Source organism: Hemitrygon akajei, chromosome 16 (genome assembly GCF_048418815.1).
Source record: "Hemitrygon akajei chromosome 16, sHemAka1.3, whole genome shotgun sequence".
NCBI lineage: Eukaryota > Metazoa > Chordata > Chondrichthyes > Myliobatiformes > Dasyatidae > Hemitrygon > Hemitrygon akajei.
In genome coordinates, this window is record NC_133139.1 from 18,884,924 (window position 1) to 18,902,213 (window position 17,290).

Sequence of the window (17,290 nt, forward strand, 5' to 3'; positions counted from 1 at the left end):
AGGAAACGAAAGCTGCGTTCGCACGCGTCCGACTGATCCGGCCCGCATGAAGCTGCATTTTGCTGAATCCGGCCCGTGACCTAAAATGAGTTTGACACCCCTGCTTTACAGTATCAGTAACCCAGGTTCAATTCCTGCTACTGCCTGTAAGGAGTTTGTACATTCCTCCTGTGACTGTGTGGGTTTCCTCTGGGTGCTCCAGTTTCCTCCCAGAGTCCAAGGCCATACCAGCTGATAGTTTAATTCACAAAATGCTGGTGAAGCATTGTCGACGTCCTGACGAAGGACCGAAACGTCGACAGTACGTCTCCCTGTAGATGCTGCCTGGCCTGCTGCGTTCCACCAGCATTTTGCGTGTGTTGCTTGAATTTCCAGCATCTGCAGATTTCCTCATGGTAGTTTAATTGGTCATTGTATATTGACTCATGATTAGGCGGGGGGTTAAATCAGGGATTGCTGGGCAGTGCGGCTCGAAGGGCCAGAAGGGCCTACTCCATGTTGTATCTCAATAAATAAATAAGTAGACATCAATAAACCCAGCATAGCTTCTACATAGATCTGATAATTTCACGATCACTGTTACTTTCCAATCCAAGATTTACTGCATAACTTTAATTTGCACGGCTCAGATAATAGAATTTAAACTTGATCTCCGGTTCAATAATTTGCATTATTAAATTATTGTCTAGTGAATTAACTTATGCTTTCAGTCTTTTCCAGTGGGTATGTTATCGGTCTCTCTCTTTTTGATTGTTGATATCAACCCTAACATATCACCATCTCCAAAGTGCTCCAATCTGGATGTTTTTGTGTGTCATGACCTGCCAAATTATTCTATTAACTCTTAGTCCAAACACTTAACAAGAAGATTGTGCTGGCTTTGAAACCTGCTGGTAATTTCCTCGTGTTGAATTTTAGCCTGCTTGTGATAATAGTGTTTGACTTAGCGTAGGATAATCTAATACAGCACTCAATGTCTGCATCAGGATATTCTGGGTTAATATTATGCTTGGACCAAGCACAGTAGGAGTGAATGGGAAGTGGGTTAGATGCTGAAATTCTCCGTGTGGTTACGGAACGTGTTCAGGTCAGACTGCTGTTGATTTGGAGTTGACTGTGCATACTGTTTGTGAATTAATCGTTGAAATGCATACAGAATGGTATATGAACCAGTCCATTGATTGCAGTAAGCATTGCACATAAGAACATTGCTTCAGCCACCCTGGTATATCTAGAATGTAACTGTGAATCCCAGAATAGAAGGTAACGCTGATGCATCACGAGTTTCACAAGCACTCTCTGAGCAACCTCAGTCTAAATAGCTAATGCCAGCAAAGATGTTAAACCTTCTCCCCCCTCTTCAATAAACCTTCTGAAGTGGGACTGTATGTATTTCTTTGGAGATTTTCCATCAATCATATAGATAAATCGTTGGCATTTCTTCAATGCACACATGCCTCTGGTGTGGGTTTGAACCCCATGCAGTGCTAGTTCATGCTGACAAACTTCTGCATTGGGGCAGGCATTTCTCAGGTGATTTTCGGTGATGATGGTGTGAGTGCCTCGCTGAACTTGACACCAGGGGTAGATAGAGTCATAAAGAGAGCTTTGGCACATTGGCCTGCATAAATCAAAGTACTGAGTACATAAATCAAAGTTGAGATGTTGTGCTGAAGTTTCATAAGATGTTGCTAAGGCCTAGTTTGGAATTTTGTACGCAGTTCTGGTCTGGTCAACAACATGCAGGAAATATATCAATAACGTTTTTAGAAACAATATTAAGGGAGTGCAGAGAAAATTTACAAGGATTTTTCAGGGTCTTTGAGGTCCTGAGTTATAGGCTGAAGAGTTTGGGACTTTATTCCTTGGAGCATAGGAGAATGAGGGAAAATTTGATAGAGGTTATATAAATTATGAGGGGTATAGATAAGGTAAATGAACGTAGGCATTTTTTTCCACTGAGGTTGGGTGAGACTACAGCTTAAGGTCATGGGTTAAGGGTGAAAGGTGAAACATTTAAGGGAAATCTGAAGGAGAGCTTCTTCACTTGGAGGGATGGTGAGAATGTGGAGCAAGCTGCCTGTGGAAATGGTGGATGTGGGTTTGATTTCAAAATTTAAGAGAAATTTGGATTAGTACATGGATGGGAGGGATATAGTCCAGATGCAGGTCGGTGAATGATTAATAGTTTGGCCAGACTAGATGGGCTGAACAGCCTGTTTCTGTGCTGTAGTGTTCTATGACTCTGTGAAGACAAGTTTCATTGCATCAGTTACATTTCAATTGATGAAAAAGGGTGACATTCCTCAGTCATTGGTCTGGCTTTTGATGCAACTGACACTTCATTTATCAGTCTCTGGCTTGCCTCTGGTCTGGATACTACAATGGGCTTGTGTATCCATTAGCTGGACTGGACATAAATCCAATGTATCCCTGAACCACAAGGGAGGCTGGCTAAATTCCAGGAATTTGGTGCTTAACCAAGGTCTATAATGGACCTCCGTTTCATGGAACAGCAAAGATGAAGTCCTTCAGCCTTCCTGTTCTGACCGCTGGAAACTAAGATGTACTTCACTCTCTTCCCCAAAGCCAATGTCTGGGCACCAACAAGGAGAATAGTTTCCTAGATGAGTGACTGCCAGCAGGTCATGATGAAGAGAGCCTGAATGGCTCTCTTTCTTCTATAGTTCATTCAAATAAATTAAAATCACATGACTAATTCAGCTAAAATTTGAATTCTGGTCTCCTTCTTTTACTTTCTGTCTGCAGGTCACAGTGCAGGATCTGAATTCGCTATTTCAGAATCCACCTCAGTGCAATGTTAGTGGAGGTGTCAGAAGTGCAGCTATAGAGTCATAGAGTACTTTAGCATAGAAACAGGCCCATCAGCCCATCTAGTCTGTGCCTAGTCCCATCAACCTGCCCCATTTTTTTAGAAAATTTGTAATTGTTTATAGCAGGAATGCCAGTCAGATATGAAAACATAAAGTGCTATTCAGGTTATTAAAACATTCAATAGGATCATACATCATTTTCTACCCTAATTCATCTTGATTTTCCAAATACTTAACAAACTTCCACACTGTCTCGAATATACTGAATAAAGGGCTATCAATTGTCCTTTGGGCACTTAAGTGAAGAAGAGGGCTACCACTGGCTCTCAGCAAGCCAGAATTATTTTGAATAACTAATGTTTGATGCCCAAACCTCCTTGCAGTCCTTACTTTCTTTGGGGGTAGTGAGCTAGTAGATCCCAATTCACTTAAGTAGCATGAGAGATGGAGTGCATTTGGAGTTGATGACCACACAAAGTTTAGCCCTTTGGAGGTTAAAAGTCATGACCTCCTAGAGGTAATCTAGATTGCATCTAGATGAATTACAGAAGTACATTGAATTGAAGGATAGAGCAAACTAGGACTTTACTCTTTGAGCAAAAGAGGATGAGAAGTGACTTGATAGAGAAGTATAAGATTATAAGAAGCATAGATTGAGTGGACAAATGAAGACCATTTTCCCAGGGCAGAAATGGCTAATACGAGGGGGCATGATTTTACGGGAAAGTATTGGTAGGGGATGTCAAAGGTAAGTTTTCAACAGTAAGTAGTGGATGCCTGGAACACACTGCCAGGGGTGATTGTAGAGGCAGATACATTAGGGAGATGTAAGATCTTCTTAGGCACATGGATGAAAGAAGAATGGAGGGCTATGTGGAAGAGGAAGGTTAGATTGACCTTGGAGTAGGTTAAAAGATCTGTGCTGTGCAGTACGATTGATTTAGTGACTAAAGTGCATGGGTCTTGATGTAATCTGAGAACAAAGGTCAGATTTTTAATACAATGAAATTGCATCACATGGAGCTGGTGTAGATCAGTGGGCACCCCAATACTGGTCAATTGGACGCTGTAAGCAGATGTTCAATGAGCTCATGGTACAGAAGGAAGGATTGGGGAGGCCATTCTGGAGGGCAGAGAGTATTTTTAAAGGGTAAACATAACATTTATTGATGTCTGAGTTAAATGCATGCTGGTACATGATGCTCAATGTAATTGGAGCCATTTTGAACTTCTAGTCAGGTTTGAACAGGGTAAAGTTTGTATGACTGCCTATTGTATAGTACTCTTGGAAGACAAATTTAGTAATTGTGTATAATGAGCAGCAAATTTCATATTAGTATTGTTACTCTGTTGCCTAAACAGTTTATACCAAATAAGCATTGGTTCTAGTTTGGAATATTCTCTATTTATCCCATATGGAGTGTGGAGATTGTCAATATGTGCCTGCAAGGGTGGAAGAGCAGAATACACTGGCATTACACTACTGTGTGTTGGCACAAAGCCAGAGGCTACAGATCAGACACATTATGTGAACAAGTCTCCTTTTATGCCTCAAAGCTGTCTACCAACAGACTGAGTCCAATCTCCACCACGTGTGTGGGCAAGGGTTCAGCAGTCAATTTCCACCGGCCTATTTTACTTTTCTGTTGCAGTTATTTTTCACAGCGTTGTTTGCACTGAATAAACAGCTAACAAAGAAAGGGTTCTGTGTAAAAGGGCAAACCATTTCATTATGCAGAGAAACCTGTTTTTCTTTCAACTTCAGAAACTGGTTCACTGCCAGCACTATCTTAGACCATTACCGTGCACAGTCCTTACACAGCCTTCCCACAATGAAACTTCCCACACACACACAACACACAGTCTCTAGAGTAGCTGAAGCTTTCAATGTGTATCAAATGAGCTTGCTGCTCACCCTTTCAAGTACTGTCTGGATTTTCCAGTTGTTACTCTCTGAACCAACATTATCCCTTCTTAACTTAGAGCTTTGTGTTCAATTCTGGTTGCCACATTATAGGAATGACGTGGAAACTTCAGAGAGGGCGCAGAGGAAATTTACCAGGATGCTGCCTGGATGAGAGAGGATATGTTGAGTGAGCTTGGGTTTTCTGCTTTGGAAGGAAGGAGTGTGAGAGGTAACTTGATAGAAGTGTACAAGATAATAGGAGCACAGTCTGACTGAATAGCCAGAGGCATTTTGTGAGGCTAATACAAGGGGTGGCTGGCTGAGTGGAGATACGTCTCTATCAAAGCACGTGTAAGGTACTCCTTCCCTCAGCCAGCTTGCAGGTCACCCCTGCGCAAGGTACTTAGCCCCTAATCAGGATCACGTGAAGTCATGGGAGTTAGGTGGTGGATGGCCATATGAACAGCTGGTGCATATCACAAGTCCTGGTTACGCTGCCACTGATCCCAGGCAGACAATCTCTGAAGAGTATTGACAATGGCTGGGGTCACCCATCTTGTAAAGACACTGCCCAGAAGAAGGCAATGGCAAACCACTTCTGTAGAAAAATTTGCCAAGCACAATCATGGTCATGGACAATGATCGCCTATGTCATACAACACGGCACATGATGATGATGGTGCTGAATACAAGGGGGCAAAATTTTATGGTGATTGGAGAAAAGTATAGCAGGGGTGTCAGAGGGTATTTTTTACACAGAGAGTGGTGGGTGGTGGCCGAGACAGATTCAGAAACTCTTAAGAGAGGCAATCAATGCAGTAGATCTACCAGAAGCTTCTTCAGAATGAAAAGAGACAAGATTATCCTCAACAACATTAATCTAGCCTTGTGAGTTTCAGAATCAGGATCAGGTTTATTATCATTGACACTTGCCATGAAATTTGTAGTTTTTGTGGCAACAGTACTGTGCAATACATAAAATCACTATAAGTTACATTAAGAATATACAAACTTTGTATATTGAAAATACATAGTGCAAAAAGAGAGCAAATTAGCGTAGTACCATTCGTGGATTCATGGACCGTTCAGAACTCTGATAGCAGAGAGGAGGAAGCTTCAATATATCTAGCCTGATGCAAATTTTGTGCACAGATTTTCCACCGTAAATGCTGAGGAGTTCTAGCTCCACAACTCAATTCTGGTTTTGGTATTTATTTCACCAGAACAGATCAACTGTCTGTGGAATCTTGTTGTGCGTGAGTTAGCTGCATCATTTCCTACGTTCCAACAACAGCTTTGGAATGTCTTGAAGTTGTGCCATCTTCAATGCAAAACATGTATGTGACTTAGTGGGTTCTCTCCGTGGATCTTAGCGCCCAGTCTGTTTTTGTGCTTGTCGCAATAAAATCGGCTGTTGAGCTAAACGAGCTTCTCTCATCTGTCATCATGGACCCAATGCTCACCATATTACCTTTGCTGAAATCAGTCTGGCCATTCTCCTCTGACCTCCCTCACTAATGAGGTGTTTTTGCCCACAACACTACTGCTCACCGGATGCTGTTTTATTTTCTTTCTATATTCTGTAAACTCTAGGGACAGTTGCGCATGAAAATCCCAGGAGATCAGCAGTTTCTGAGATACTCAAACCACCCTGTCTGGCACCAGTAATAACTCCACTGCTAAAGTCACCTAGATCACATTTCTTTCCCATTCTGATGTTTGGTCTGAACAACACATGAACTTCTTGACCATGTCTGCATGCTTTTGTACCTTGGATTACTGCCACATGACCGGCTGATGAGGTATTTCAGATTCAGATTCAGATTCAGTTTATTGTCATTTAAAAACCACAAATGCAATGCAGTTAAAAAATGAGACAACGTCCCTCCAGAATGATATCACAAAAACACATGACAAAACAGACTACACCAGAAAATCCACATAACATTTGGCAATCCCCAATCCAGAGTCCGGAGAGGCTGCTGTGTATTAATATCGTGTTACCATCTTAGCGCGTTCCCCGGAAAGGAGCTCCAAATCCACCAGACAAAACAAGACCAAAAACTAAAGCTACAAGACCTACACAAAACCACATAGTTACAACATATAGTTACAACAGTGCAAACAATAGCATAATTGATTTAAAAAAAAGACCATGGGCACAGTAAAAATAGTCCAAAGATATTAAAAGACTATAAGTTCGAAAGAAACCACCACACAGTTTCCACAAGTCCTCAGGGTCCCCGATTGACTTGTCATCCCACACTGGCGGCAAAAGGGAATTATTAATTTGCATTAATAAGCAGGTGTACCTAATAAAATTGCCACTGAATGTACAATTTCACATCCAGGCTAGCATACCTCTGCCAGGTTCCAAGGATCCCAACCTAAATGGAAACCTAAATGATATATTGCTGTCTGACAAATACCACACCTACATCCGGGACATGGTCAATATCCTGAAATTTAATACTGAATCTTGAAAGAAAGGGAATGCTTATGGGGAAAGAGGAGAAGGTAGAATTAAAATGAGAAAGCTTTTCAAAAGAATTGGCAGAAGCTCAACAGCTGAATGGACCAGCTCTTGTGTTGTAAGATACTGTGATACTCGAACATGATATTACAGTGCAAATTTAGAAATGGCCTTAATCCGAGGAAGCACATTGCTAATGTCAGGCAAGAAGCATAGGGTAGAACTTTATTCTTTGTTATATATGCTAAACTCAAGATGTCAAGTATTTATATTGAACTCTGAAATCTGCTGTCCTAGGTATGAGTGCAATCAAATTTCAGAAGTAGAATTCAATGCAGGAGAATGGGGTTGAAAGGAAAATTAAAGCAGGCATGACTGAGTGGCAGACCAAACTCGATGGGCCAAATGGCCTAATTCTACTCCTATTTCTTATCATCTTGTTACCACATCATGTGGTAAGGGCACGCTGAGAATATGATTCCTGCTGCCGCCTGTAAGGAGTGTGCACGTTCTCTGCGTGACTGTGTGCGTTTTCTTCGGGTGCTCTGGGTTTCTCCCACAGTCCAAGGGCATACTGGTTGGTAGGTTAAGTGGTCATTGTAAATTCGGCTGGCATTAAACTGGGGGATTACTGGGCAGTGCGGCTCAAAGGGCTGGAAGGGCCTATTCCACACTCTACCACAATAAATAAATAAATATTTGTCCCTAGATTCCTTCTTCAGTTCAAAAAAATCTATTTAGTTTCAGTATAAAGAGGTTTAAAAATTAAAGGCACGCACGATTTCTTGGGCTTTGAGAACTCACAGTGATGGTTGGGAAAGCTCTTGTTGGAACCAACACTCTTCAGTAAAGGTGTCGTGAAACAACTTCATATTTGGGACAAACAATGGGCTGTAATGTTTAGAGTTTCAGGACTACCAGAAGACAGGGTCCGGTATTTAACTCTCAGTTGACGCTGACCGTTGGTTATCTAAGCAGACTGCTCAACAAGAGCAAAGCAACATCTCACAGTATGTTACGCAAAGAACTCTCTCAGTTAGTCAGCTCTGGAATAGCAGCTGGTTCCTACATTAGTGGATGAACAAAAATATAGGTCATCCTTCCTCCCTCTTGGAAACTCACAGAGGTCTCTTTGTTTTCTTTGACCTCAGCAGCAGAATCGTATCACAACCTTTCAAAATCTTTTTCAGAAAGCCAAACACCCATTAGGGGAGTTGTAAACATTTTAATCAGAGGACTTCGAGGGGTCACAACTTCCTGATCATCCATCTTCTCTCACCAGCAGGAAAATTAAGGTTTAGGGAGCAGGAAGAAAAAATAAATTAGTCAATTTCAAACAAACAGATGATCCACTGACACTGTACTATCCCCATCGCTCACTGTGAAACTACACTCCCATTCAACCTATGACCCCACATAAAGTTTGAAGTACATGTATTATATAAGTATACATACTTATATAACCTTTAGATTCATCTCCTTACAGACAACCACCATTTGTATAATGCATGATAACAATATCTTAATACTGTGCATTATAACAGCCCTTAAATATTGTAGCATAGTAGTCATATTATTGAATGGATGATCTAGAATGATCAGGGATAATCAATTAATGAATGTAAGTTCTGTTAATATATATATTTTTGAAAAGTTAGCATTAGTAGCCACTGGACTGTTATAAAATCCTCCTGCTTCTAATTTTTCTGAAATTGGAATCTTACTTCGCCTGGCATGCGTGTAACTCTTAATCTGGTGACTGCATGGCGTTAAGTTCAATTGCAATCAAGGAATTTTTTTAAAATGTTTATTGAGCAAAAACTGAAATTGTTTTTGGATTTCTGATGCAGGAAAGCACCTTTTCTCTCTATAGCAGCCTCATCCGTTCACACATTGGTCCCCCCCCTGCCCTCCACTTTCCATCTGGTTCTTTCATTCAACTTGCCCTTCTCCTCTCATGGTTCCCATTCTCATTTCTCTCCAGCAGCTGTCTCCCTCTGTCACAGTCCCCCTCTCCCAACTTCTCTCCATCTGTTTTTTTTCTCTTTTTTCTCTTTCTCGTTGTCTGCCTCCATCTATCATTCATCTGCCGCGATCTTCCAACTCCACCCTTGCTTATGTCCCCTACCTGCCAAGACCTGCCCACCACCTTACACCCCTCCTCAGTCCACCGATCACCTCAGGAGCACCCTTTCTTTCTATGGTGGCAATCTCACTTTTCCACGCTCAATCTTGACCCAGGGATTTGGCCTGAAATGTAAAGAATTTCTTACCTCCCACTCATGCTGCTGGACACACTAAGGTCTTCCAGTAGATTCTGTGTTACTCTGTGCCAACTCCATCGATCTCTCCCTTCTACCTGCGATATTTCCCACATTAAGACCATAACACCATAAGGTATAGGAACACAAGTAGGCCATTTAGCCCATCGAGTCTGCTCTGCCATTCAATCATGGGCTGATCCAATTCTTCCAGTCATCCCCACTCCCCTGCCTTCTCCCCATACCCTTTGATGCCCTGGCTAATTAAGAACCTAACTATCTGTGCCTTAAATGCACCCAATGACTTGGCCTCCACAGCCGCTCGTGGCAATAAATTCCACAGATTTACCACCCTCTGACTAAAGTAATTTCTCTGCATCTCAGTTCTAAATGAACGTCCTTCAATACTGAAGTCCTGCCCTCTTGTCCTAGACTCCCCTACCGTGGGAAATAACTTTGCCATATCTAATCTGTTCAGGCCTCATTACTGAGGCCAGCTCACATTCAAGATTCAAGATTCAAAATTCAAGATCATTTATTGTCATTCATTGGTACACAACTGTAAACGAGAACAAAATGACCGCTACCCCAAAACTGATGCAGCATAAACACAAAAAAAACACTATTTATTTATTGAGATACAATGCAGAATAAGCCGCCCAGCAAACCCCTGATTTAACCCTAGCACGATCATGGGACAATTTACAATAACTAATTAACCTACCAACCGATACGTCTTTGGACCATGGAGGGAAACCACACAGTCATGGGGAGAACGTACACACTCCTTACAGGCAGCTGCTGGAATTGAACCCAGATTGCTGGAACTGTAAAGCACTGTACTAACCACTATGCTACCATGCCAAAAAGAAAACACAATCAATATAAGATTAGTTTATATACATAGACTGATCGTAGATACATAGGTAATGCTAGGTAAAGGAGTATCTGTACATAAGGTGACTCTGATAGGAAATGATAAAGAAATGGTGGGTGGGTTAATGAGTGGAGGTGTTGACGAGCCTGACAGCTTGAGTGAAGTAACTTTTTATTGAGTCTAGTGGTCCAAGCATGGCTACTACGTAGCCCCTACCCTGATGGGAGTAGGACGAACAAACCGTGAGCATGGTGGGTGGGGTCCTTCATGATACTTCTGGCCTTTTTCCAGCATCTTTCTTTATACAAGTCCTTGATGGCGGGTCAGCTGCTGCTGGTGAAGTCTTGAGCAGTTTTAACTCCCATTGTGAGAGCATGTACTATATCTTCAGTGTTGTCAAATTGTTCCATTGCTTCAGAACTTGCCATTACACAGCTGTTATATCTGAGGTGTGGGAGCATAGTGGTTAATTGTTGTTAGTGTATTAATATAGAGACAAACACTTCAGTCCCACTACAGCAGCTGGGAAGTTTAAATTCAAGCAATCAAACAAATTTGTAACAAGAGGTAAGTATTAGTGATGGTGGTCATTAACCCACTGGACTGTCATTTCAACAAGCCATCTGGCTCACTAATGTGCATTAGAGAAGGGAAATTTATCATTCTTACCTGGGCTATTGATCTGGGGAAATAAGTTCAAATCTCACCACAGCAGCTAATGCTTTAATTTCAAGTAATTAAATAAATTTGGAATTAAGTGCTAGTGTTAGTTTCTTTGTAAAAAAAAACACACATCTATATTCCTAATGCCCTCAAGGGGAGGAAATATGCCCTTCATGCGACTCCAGACGCAACATTGTGATTGGCTTTTAACTTCCCCCAGAATGGTTCAGCAAGCCGATCTGTTTGGGCTCGTTTGGGGTTTTGGCATTAATACTAGACTTGCGCATTCCACATGCGAAGAAGAAAGAGCCCACGATCTCCTGACATTAAAATGTCTGGGCAGTGGTTCTGAATATAGCCGCGTTCTCTTTCCTGCTGAGCAAAGTTTGGGTTTCAGCTGGCGGCGCAACGCAGAGCTCTCTGGCTGCGGGTTGTCGTGCCACAGCAAGCTCACGCAGCGAGTGGATTTCAACCAACCCCACGCACGGTGAGAAACAAGGGACCCCTCTGATGCAGATAGCTTCAGGAGCTGCACAAAAAACTAAACGTACAGATGTGAAAAACTAGCAATTCCTTTTGATCATGAACCTTGCTCCTAACATTTGTCTGAAGTTGACACTTTTATTACAAGCCTTTAAGCAGCATGCTTTTCCTGCTTGGTTCAAGAACGCAGTGTAGGTAGTATTAGAAAACATACACCAGGATGTAGGAACTTGAGTCTTTATTTGAACCCTTAGCTGCATGCTAGACAGCAAGTGATATCCCCATTGGAAATAGAATAATTTAAAGTAATTAAAACGTAGGAAGTCAGAACAGGGGAAAGTGGTTACATTTCAGGATCATTTGCGGTCACTCACCTTCTCTGCTGAGAATATTCCCATTTTATTCCGAACACTGCCGTGACTTAATGCTGTTGCTTCTACTAAACAAAATCCAGTCAGCTTTCGTATTCCAACTGGTGTAAATCTCAATTTCTACCGATATGTTCTAAAAGTACGTGGTGCCATCAAGGACGTTACAGAAGAGAAGCCGAAATTTGAGAACACATCTGTTTCCATAACCTAACATGGTCAAATTTGATTTGAGCCCCTTCAGAATAATTGGATGTATGGGACACATCTCCGTTACAAAGTAACACACAAAATGCTGCAGGATCTCAGCAGGTCAGGCAGCATCTATGGAGGAGGATAAACTATGAAGTAAGACTCACTGGTCTATAATTCCCAGGGTTATCCCTACCTCCTTGCTTGAAAAAAGGAATAATATTTGCCCCCCTCTAATCATCTGGTACTACTCCTGTGGCCTGTGAATACACAAGATCATTGCCAAGGGCACAGCAATCTTTTCTCTTGCTTTGCTTAGTAACCTGGGGTATATCCTGTCTGGCTCCAGGGACTTATCTACCCTGTTGCCATCATGTAGAAAGTACTAGAGCCTCAGGACTTGCACCACAAGGTTCAAGAACAGTTACTACCCCTCAACCATCAGGTTCTTGAATAAAAGGGGATAATTACACTCATTTGCCCCATCTTTGAAATGTTCCTCCAATTTATGATTCACTTTAAGGACTCTTTATCTCATTATCTCATGTTCTCTTTATTTATTACCATTTATTTATATTTGCTTTTGCACAGTTTCTTGTCTTCTGCACTCTGGTTGATCTCTCATTGATTCTGTTATAGTTACTATTGTCTAGATTTGCTGAGTATGCCCACAGGAAAATGAACCTCAGGTTTGAATATGGTGACATATATGTACTTTGATAATGAAATTTGCCTTGAACTTTGAACTTTAATGTTTTTCAGAAGTTCTAGCACATCCTCTTTCTTAACATCAACATGTTCAAGCCTATTTTAAAGTGTCCTCACAATCACCCAAGGTCCTTCTCAGCAGTGAATACTGAAGCAAAGTATTCATTAAGGACTGCCGCTATCTCTTCCAACTCCAGGTACATGTCTCCTCTACTATCACTGGTTGGTCATATCCTAACTATGGCCATCCTCCTGTTCTTCACATACCCGTAAAACCATAGGGTTTTCCTTAATCGTATTCATCAAGACCTTCTCATGTCCACTTCCAGCTCTCCTAAGGCCATTCTTCAGCTACCCTGTAACTCTCTATAGGCCTTTTGATCCTTGTTTCCTAAATCTTAAGTAAACTTCTTTCTTCCTCTTGACGAAGTGTTCCACGTCTCTCGTCAACCATGGTTGTGTCACCCTACCATTTTCACCCTGCCTCAGTGTGACAGATATATTCAGATCTCTCAGTAAGTTCTCCCTAAGCCCTCAGCAAATGTTCCTTAGTTAAATGAACCTGGAATTTTAAAAAGTCAGTGTATGGCGTGACTCAGTATAATTGCCCCCAGAAATGGCCCTGATGTAGGGATGAGAATTAAATTATGTCTGTCTCGGCAACACCCAGAAAGTGTGAAAGAGAACATATTTGGTTTGTAATATAATCACATGCATGTATAATACATTGGTAACTTTTTTCTCATTGTTACTCATAACTTATGTATCTTTCCAGAGGTTAGTCCCGAACGATGACTACTCCAAGGCAACCAGCCAATAGTCATGAACTAAAGGAATTTGACAGTGTAAAGGAGTCAATCACTGACATCATTAATCAGCTTCAGGACATTGATCCCAGCCGCCTCTCCTTCTCGCCATTCCTGGACCTAGACACCCAGATTACATTGGCACCCATCTCAGATAGTCCAGAATCATCTGTGGAAGAACTTCATTCACTATCTGACGAAAACATAGACCACTTCACTGAACCGGGCCCAAAAGGCAAAAGACTTCAGTTCAATGAAGCCCACCAGAAGCTCACGAAACAGCAGAGTGCACCGAGTGATGGGCGGTTGAACATGATTAAAGCAGAACTGGTGAGAAATCACACCTTCCCGTACACTGAAAATAAACGCAAGCATCCAGACAATGTGTCAGTAGACATCAGCAGAGAAACTTCTGCCTTGCCTGATGAAAAAGTGTCTTCTTCAGCGTCGTCATTGCCTGCTGAAGCTGGGACCATTCCCCCACAGAACTTCAACAAGGCAGGAGTAGAGAACACGGCAGGGCTGGAGAAGGCGCACAAGTTCCCCAGCCAGGCTTCAGAAGACCAGCCGTTGCTGGGCCCATCGCCGGACACTGAGACTATAGAACTGATTTCCAGTGACTCTGAGCACAACGCCTCTGCGGAATCTTCACAGAAGGAGGCAGCGGCTGGGGGAAGTGGAGGCCGGAAGTGCTGCCCCTGTTGCCAGTGCTGCTCTGCTTCACATCTCAAAGCCGTATCATCCGTCTTTGTCGCTCTGCTTTTTATACCATGGATCCTCTATGGCCTTTACTTATTTGTGCCCTTTGACTCCCCATCCTGTCCAGACCTAACTAGCCGAATGACATATACACTACGCTGCAACATAATTGCAATCATTCCGGTCCTACTCGGTAAGGACTTACTTATTATTTAAACATATTAGTTTAATTCAGTCTACCTGTGCCTACCTTTCTCCTTCTTCTGTTTTGGGCTATGATGTCTCTGGTTTCACAGAGTATAGATAAAGCTGGCTCTAACTCTAGAGGAGCCTGCATCAGAGGGTCTTGGGACAGATTGAAAAAGGTGGTTTGATCCCTCTTCCTTGGATCCTGAAGTGCAAATCCTTCATCCTGAAAATGTCTAAGATAAAAGGAATCATTAATGATCTGTCACAGCTTGGAGAGGTAGGGAGCCTTTTAGTATTGGCTGGACTCCTGTAACTTCACCGCCTGGCTGGCAGCTGACTACTCCACCCATTGGGAAGATTACCAAAGGCCTTGGAGGGGGAAGCTGGGACGGGTGGGGCTGGAAGGGAGGAGTTGATGTCAGGGCAGCAGAATGATGAGGGAGAGGAGGCCGGACATCAGGGGGAAGGGATGAAGGTTGGAGATCAGGTAGACTGGTGGTGAGAGGACAGAGGATGGAAATCAGAGGAACTGGTGCCAAGAGGAGGGATGATGGAGATCATGACAACAGAAAACGTCAGTGCATTGAGCATTCTGTTGTGTGGAGGGATGCAATCCATTTTATGTGCAAGAAATCAATTTTATTTATTTTATGTGGATGTTATTAAAATTATTGTGATCATTATGTGTCTGCATATCCTCAATTTGAGGTGATTATCAAAAGACCAGAATAATGATTGCCCACCTTTGATGTCTGCCTAGGTAGGGTGAAGCACCAGTGTGGTGGGAACAATCTGGTTTCTAAGGCCCACAAGCAGCAATTCTAAGACCCTAAGATATAGGAGCAGAAGTCAGCCATTCAGCCCATTGAGTCTGCTCTGCCATTCAAACAAGGCTGATCCAATTCTTCCAGTCATCCCCACTCCCGTGCCTTCTCCCTATACCCTTTAATGCCCTAGCTAATCTGGAACTAATCTATCTCTGCCTTAAATGCAACCCAATAACTTGGCCTCCACAGCCACTCTTGGCAACAAATTCCACAGATTTACCACCCTCTGACTAAAGTAATTTCTCCACATCTCTGTTCTAAATGAACATCCTTCAATCCTGAAGTTGTGTCCTCTTGTCCTAGACTCCCCTACCATGGGAAATAACTTTGCCATATCTAATTTGCTCAGGCCTTTTAACATTCAAAATGTTACTGTGAGATCCCCCCTCATTCTCCTGAACTCCAGGGAATACAGCCCAAGAGCTGCCACATGTTCCTCATACAGTAACCCTTTCATTCCTGGAATCATTCTCATGAATCTTCTCTGAAGCCTCTCCAATGTCAGTATATCCTTTCTAAAATAAGGAGCCCAAAACTGCACACAATACTCCAAGTGTGGTCTCACGAGTGCCTTATAGAGCCTCAACATCACATCCCTGCTCTTATATTCTTTACCTCTAGAAATGAATGCCAACATTGCATTCACCTTCTTCACCACCGACTCAACCTGGAGGTTAACCTTTGGGGTATCCTGCACAAGGACTCCCAAGTCCATTTGCATCTCTGCATTTTGAATTCTCTCCCCATCTAAATAATAGTCTGCCCATTTATTTCTTCCACCAAAGTGCATGACTATACACATCCCAACATCGTATTTCATTTGTCACTTCTTTGCCTATTCCCCTAAACTATCTAAGTCTCTCTGCAGGCTCTCTGTTTCCTCAACACCACACCTCCTCCACCTATCTTCGTATCATCGGCAAATTTAGCCACAAATCCATTAATTCCATAGTCCAAATCATTGATATACATCGTAAAAAGCATCAGTCCCAACACTGACCCCTGTGGAACTCCACTGGTAAACGGTAGCCATCTCCAGAGTAGGATCCCTTTATTCCCACTCTCTGTTTTCTGCAAACCAGCCAATTTTCCACCTATGCTAGTAAATACCCTGTAATTCCATGGACTCTTATCCTGCTTAGCAGCCGCATGTGCGGCACCTTGTCAAAGGCCTTCTGAAAATCCAAGTACACCACATCCACTGTATCTCCTTTGTCTGCCCTGTTTGTAATTTCCTCAAAAAATTGCAGTAGGTTAGTCAGGTAGGATTTTCCTTTTATCTTGGAGAGCTGGAACTCTATTCATCATTTCTCTGTCGAGTTCTCCAAGCCCTGTCAGCTTGTGGAGATAAATACCCGCCAGGATCCCCGCAAACTTTAAGAGCCCTGCTTAATATTTCCAGGCCTCCCACCTCTACACATCGACCTATTCTGCCATTGTAATGTCACATGGATTAGCTGAGTGACAGGGATTTCACAATTTAATTCTTTGTCTATCTTCTGTCCATTGGAGGGAGGGTGTGAGGTGGGTGGTGAAGCTAAAGAATCGCTATCTGGGTACTTACAAGCTTTCTGACGTGAGTGTACAGCAGACATCAAACAAAGATAAGGAGCCAATTGATGCTACCTTGTTGCATCAAATATTCCCATGTGAATGAGCATAGAGATCTCTTGGGTCAGTAAATCATAAGCACAAGATTCTGCAGATGCTGGAAATCCAGAAAAACACATACAAAATGCTGGAGGAACTCAGCAGGTCAAGCAGCATCTATGGAATGGAATAAGCCATCGATGGTCTCACCACTGAAACATTAACTATAACCGTGGCTACTTTGTTCTTTTCTATAGATGCCGCCTGACCTGTTGAGTTCCTCCAGCAGTTTGTGTGTGTTTCTTTTGGGTTAGCAGTCATTTTACCAAAAACAAAATTGCAGCAGCATCTTTCCTTGCACAAATATAAGAAAAAAGGAGTCAGATGATGTCCATCTACTCTCAGTCATCCTGA

The 17,290-nt window shown here is 42.4% G+C and overlaps 1 protein-coding gene across 4 annotated transcripts in view; it reads left to right on the plus strand.

Annotated features, from left to right (window-relative positions):
- The window catches only part of LOC140739794 (uncharacterized), a 126,361-nt gene that overhangs the window by 73,791 nt on the left and 35,280 nt on the right, over positions 1-17,290 (plus strand). For 3 of the 4 annotated variants that reach the window (XM_073068321.1, XM_073068322.1, XM_073068318.1), the window contains exon 2: positions 13,541-14,463. In XM_073068321.1, the coding sequence (XP_072924422.1) occupies positions 13,557-14,463 (907 nt within the window). In that variant the 5' untranslated portion in view covers positions 13,541-13,556. Of the gene's footprint in view, positions 1-12,819; positions 12,963-13,540; positions 14,464-17,290 lie in introns of all 4 variants that reach the window. The other variant, XM_073068319.1, reaches the window with a different exon arrangement.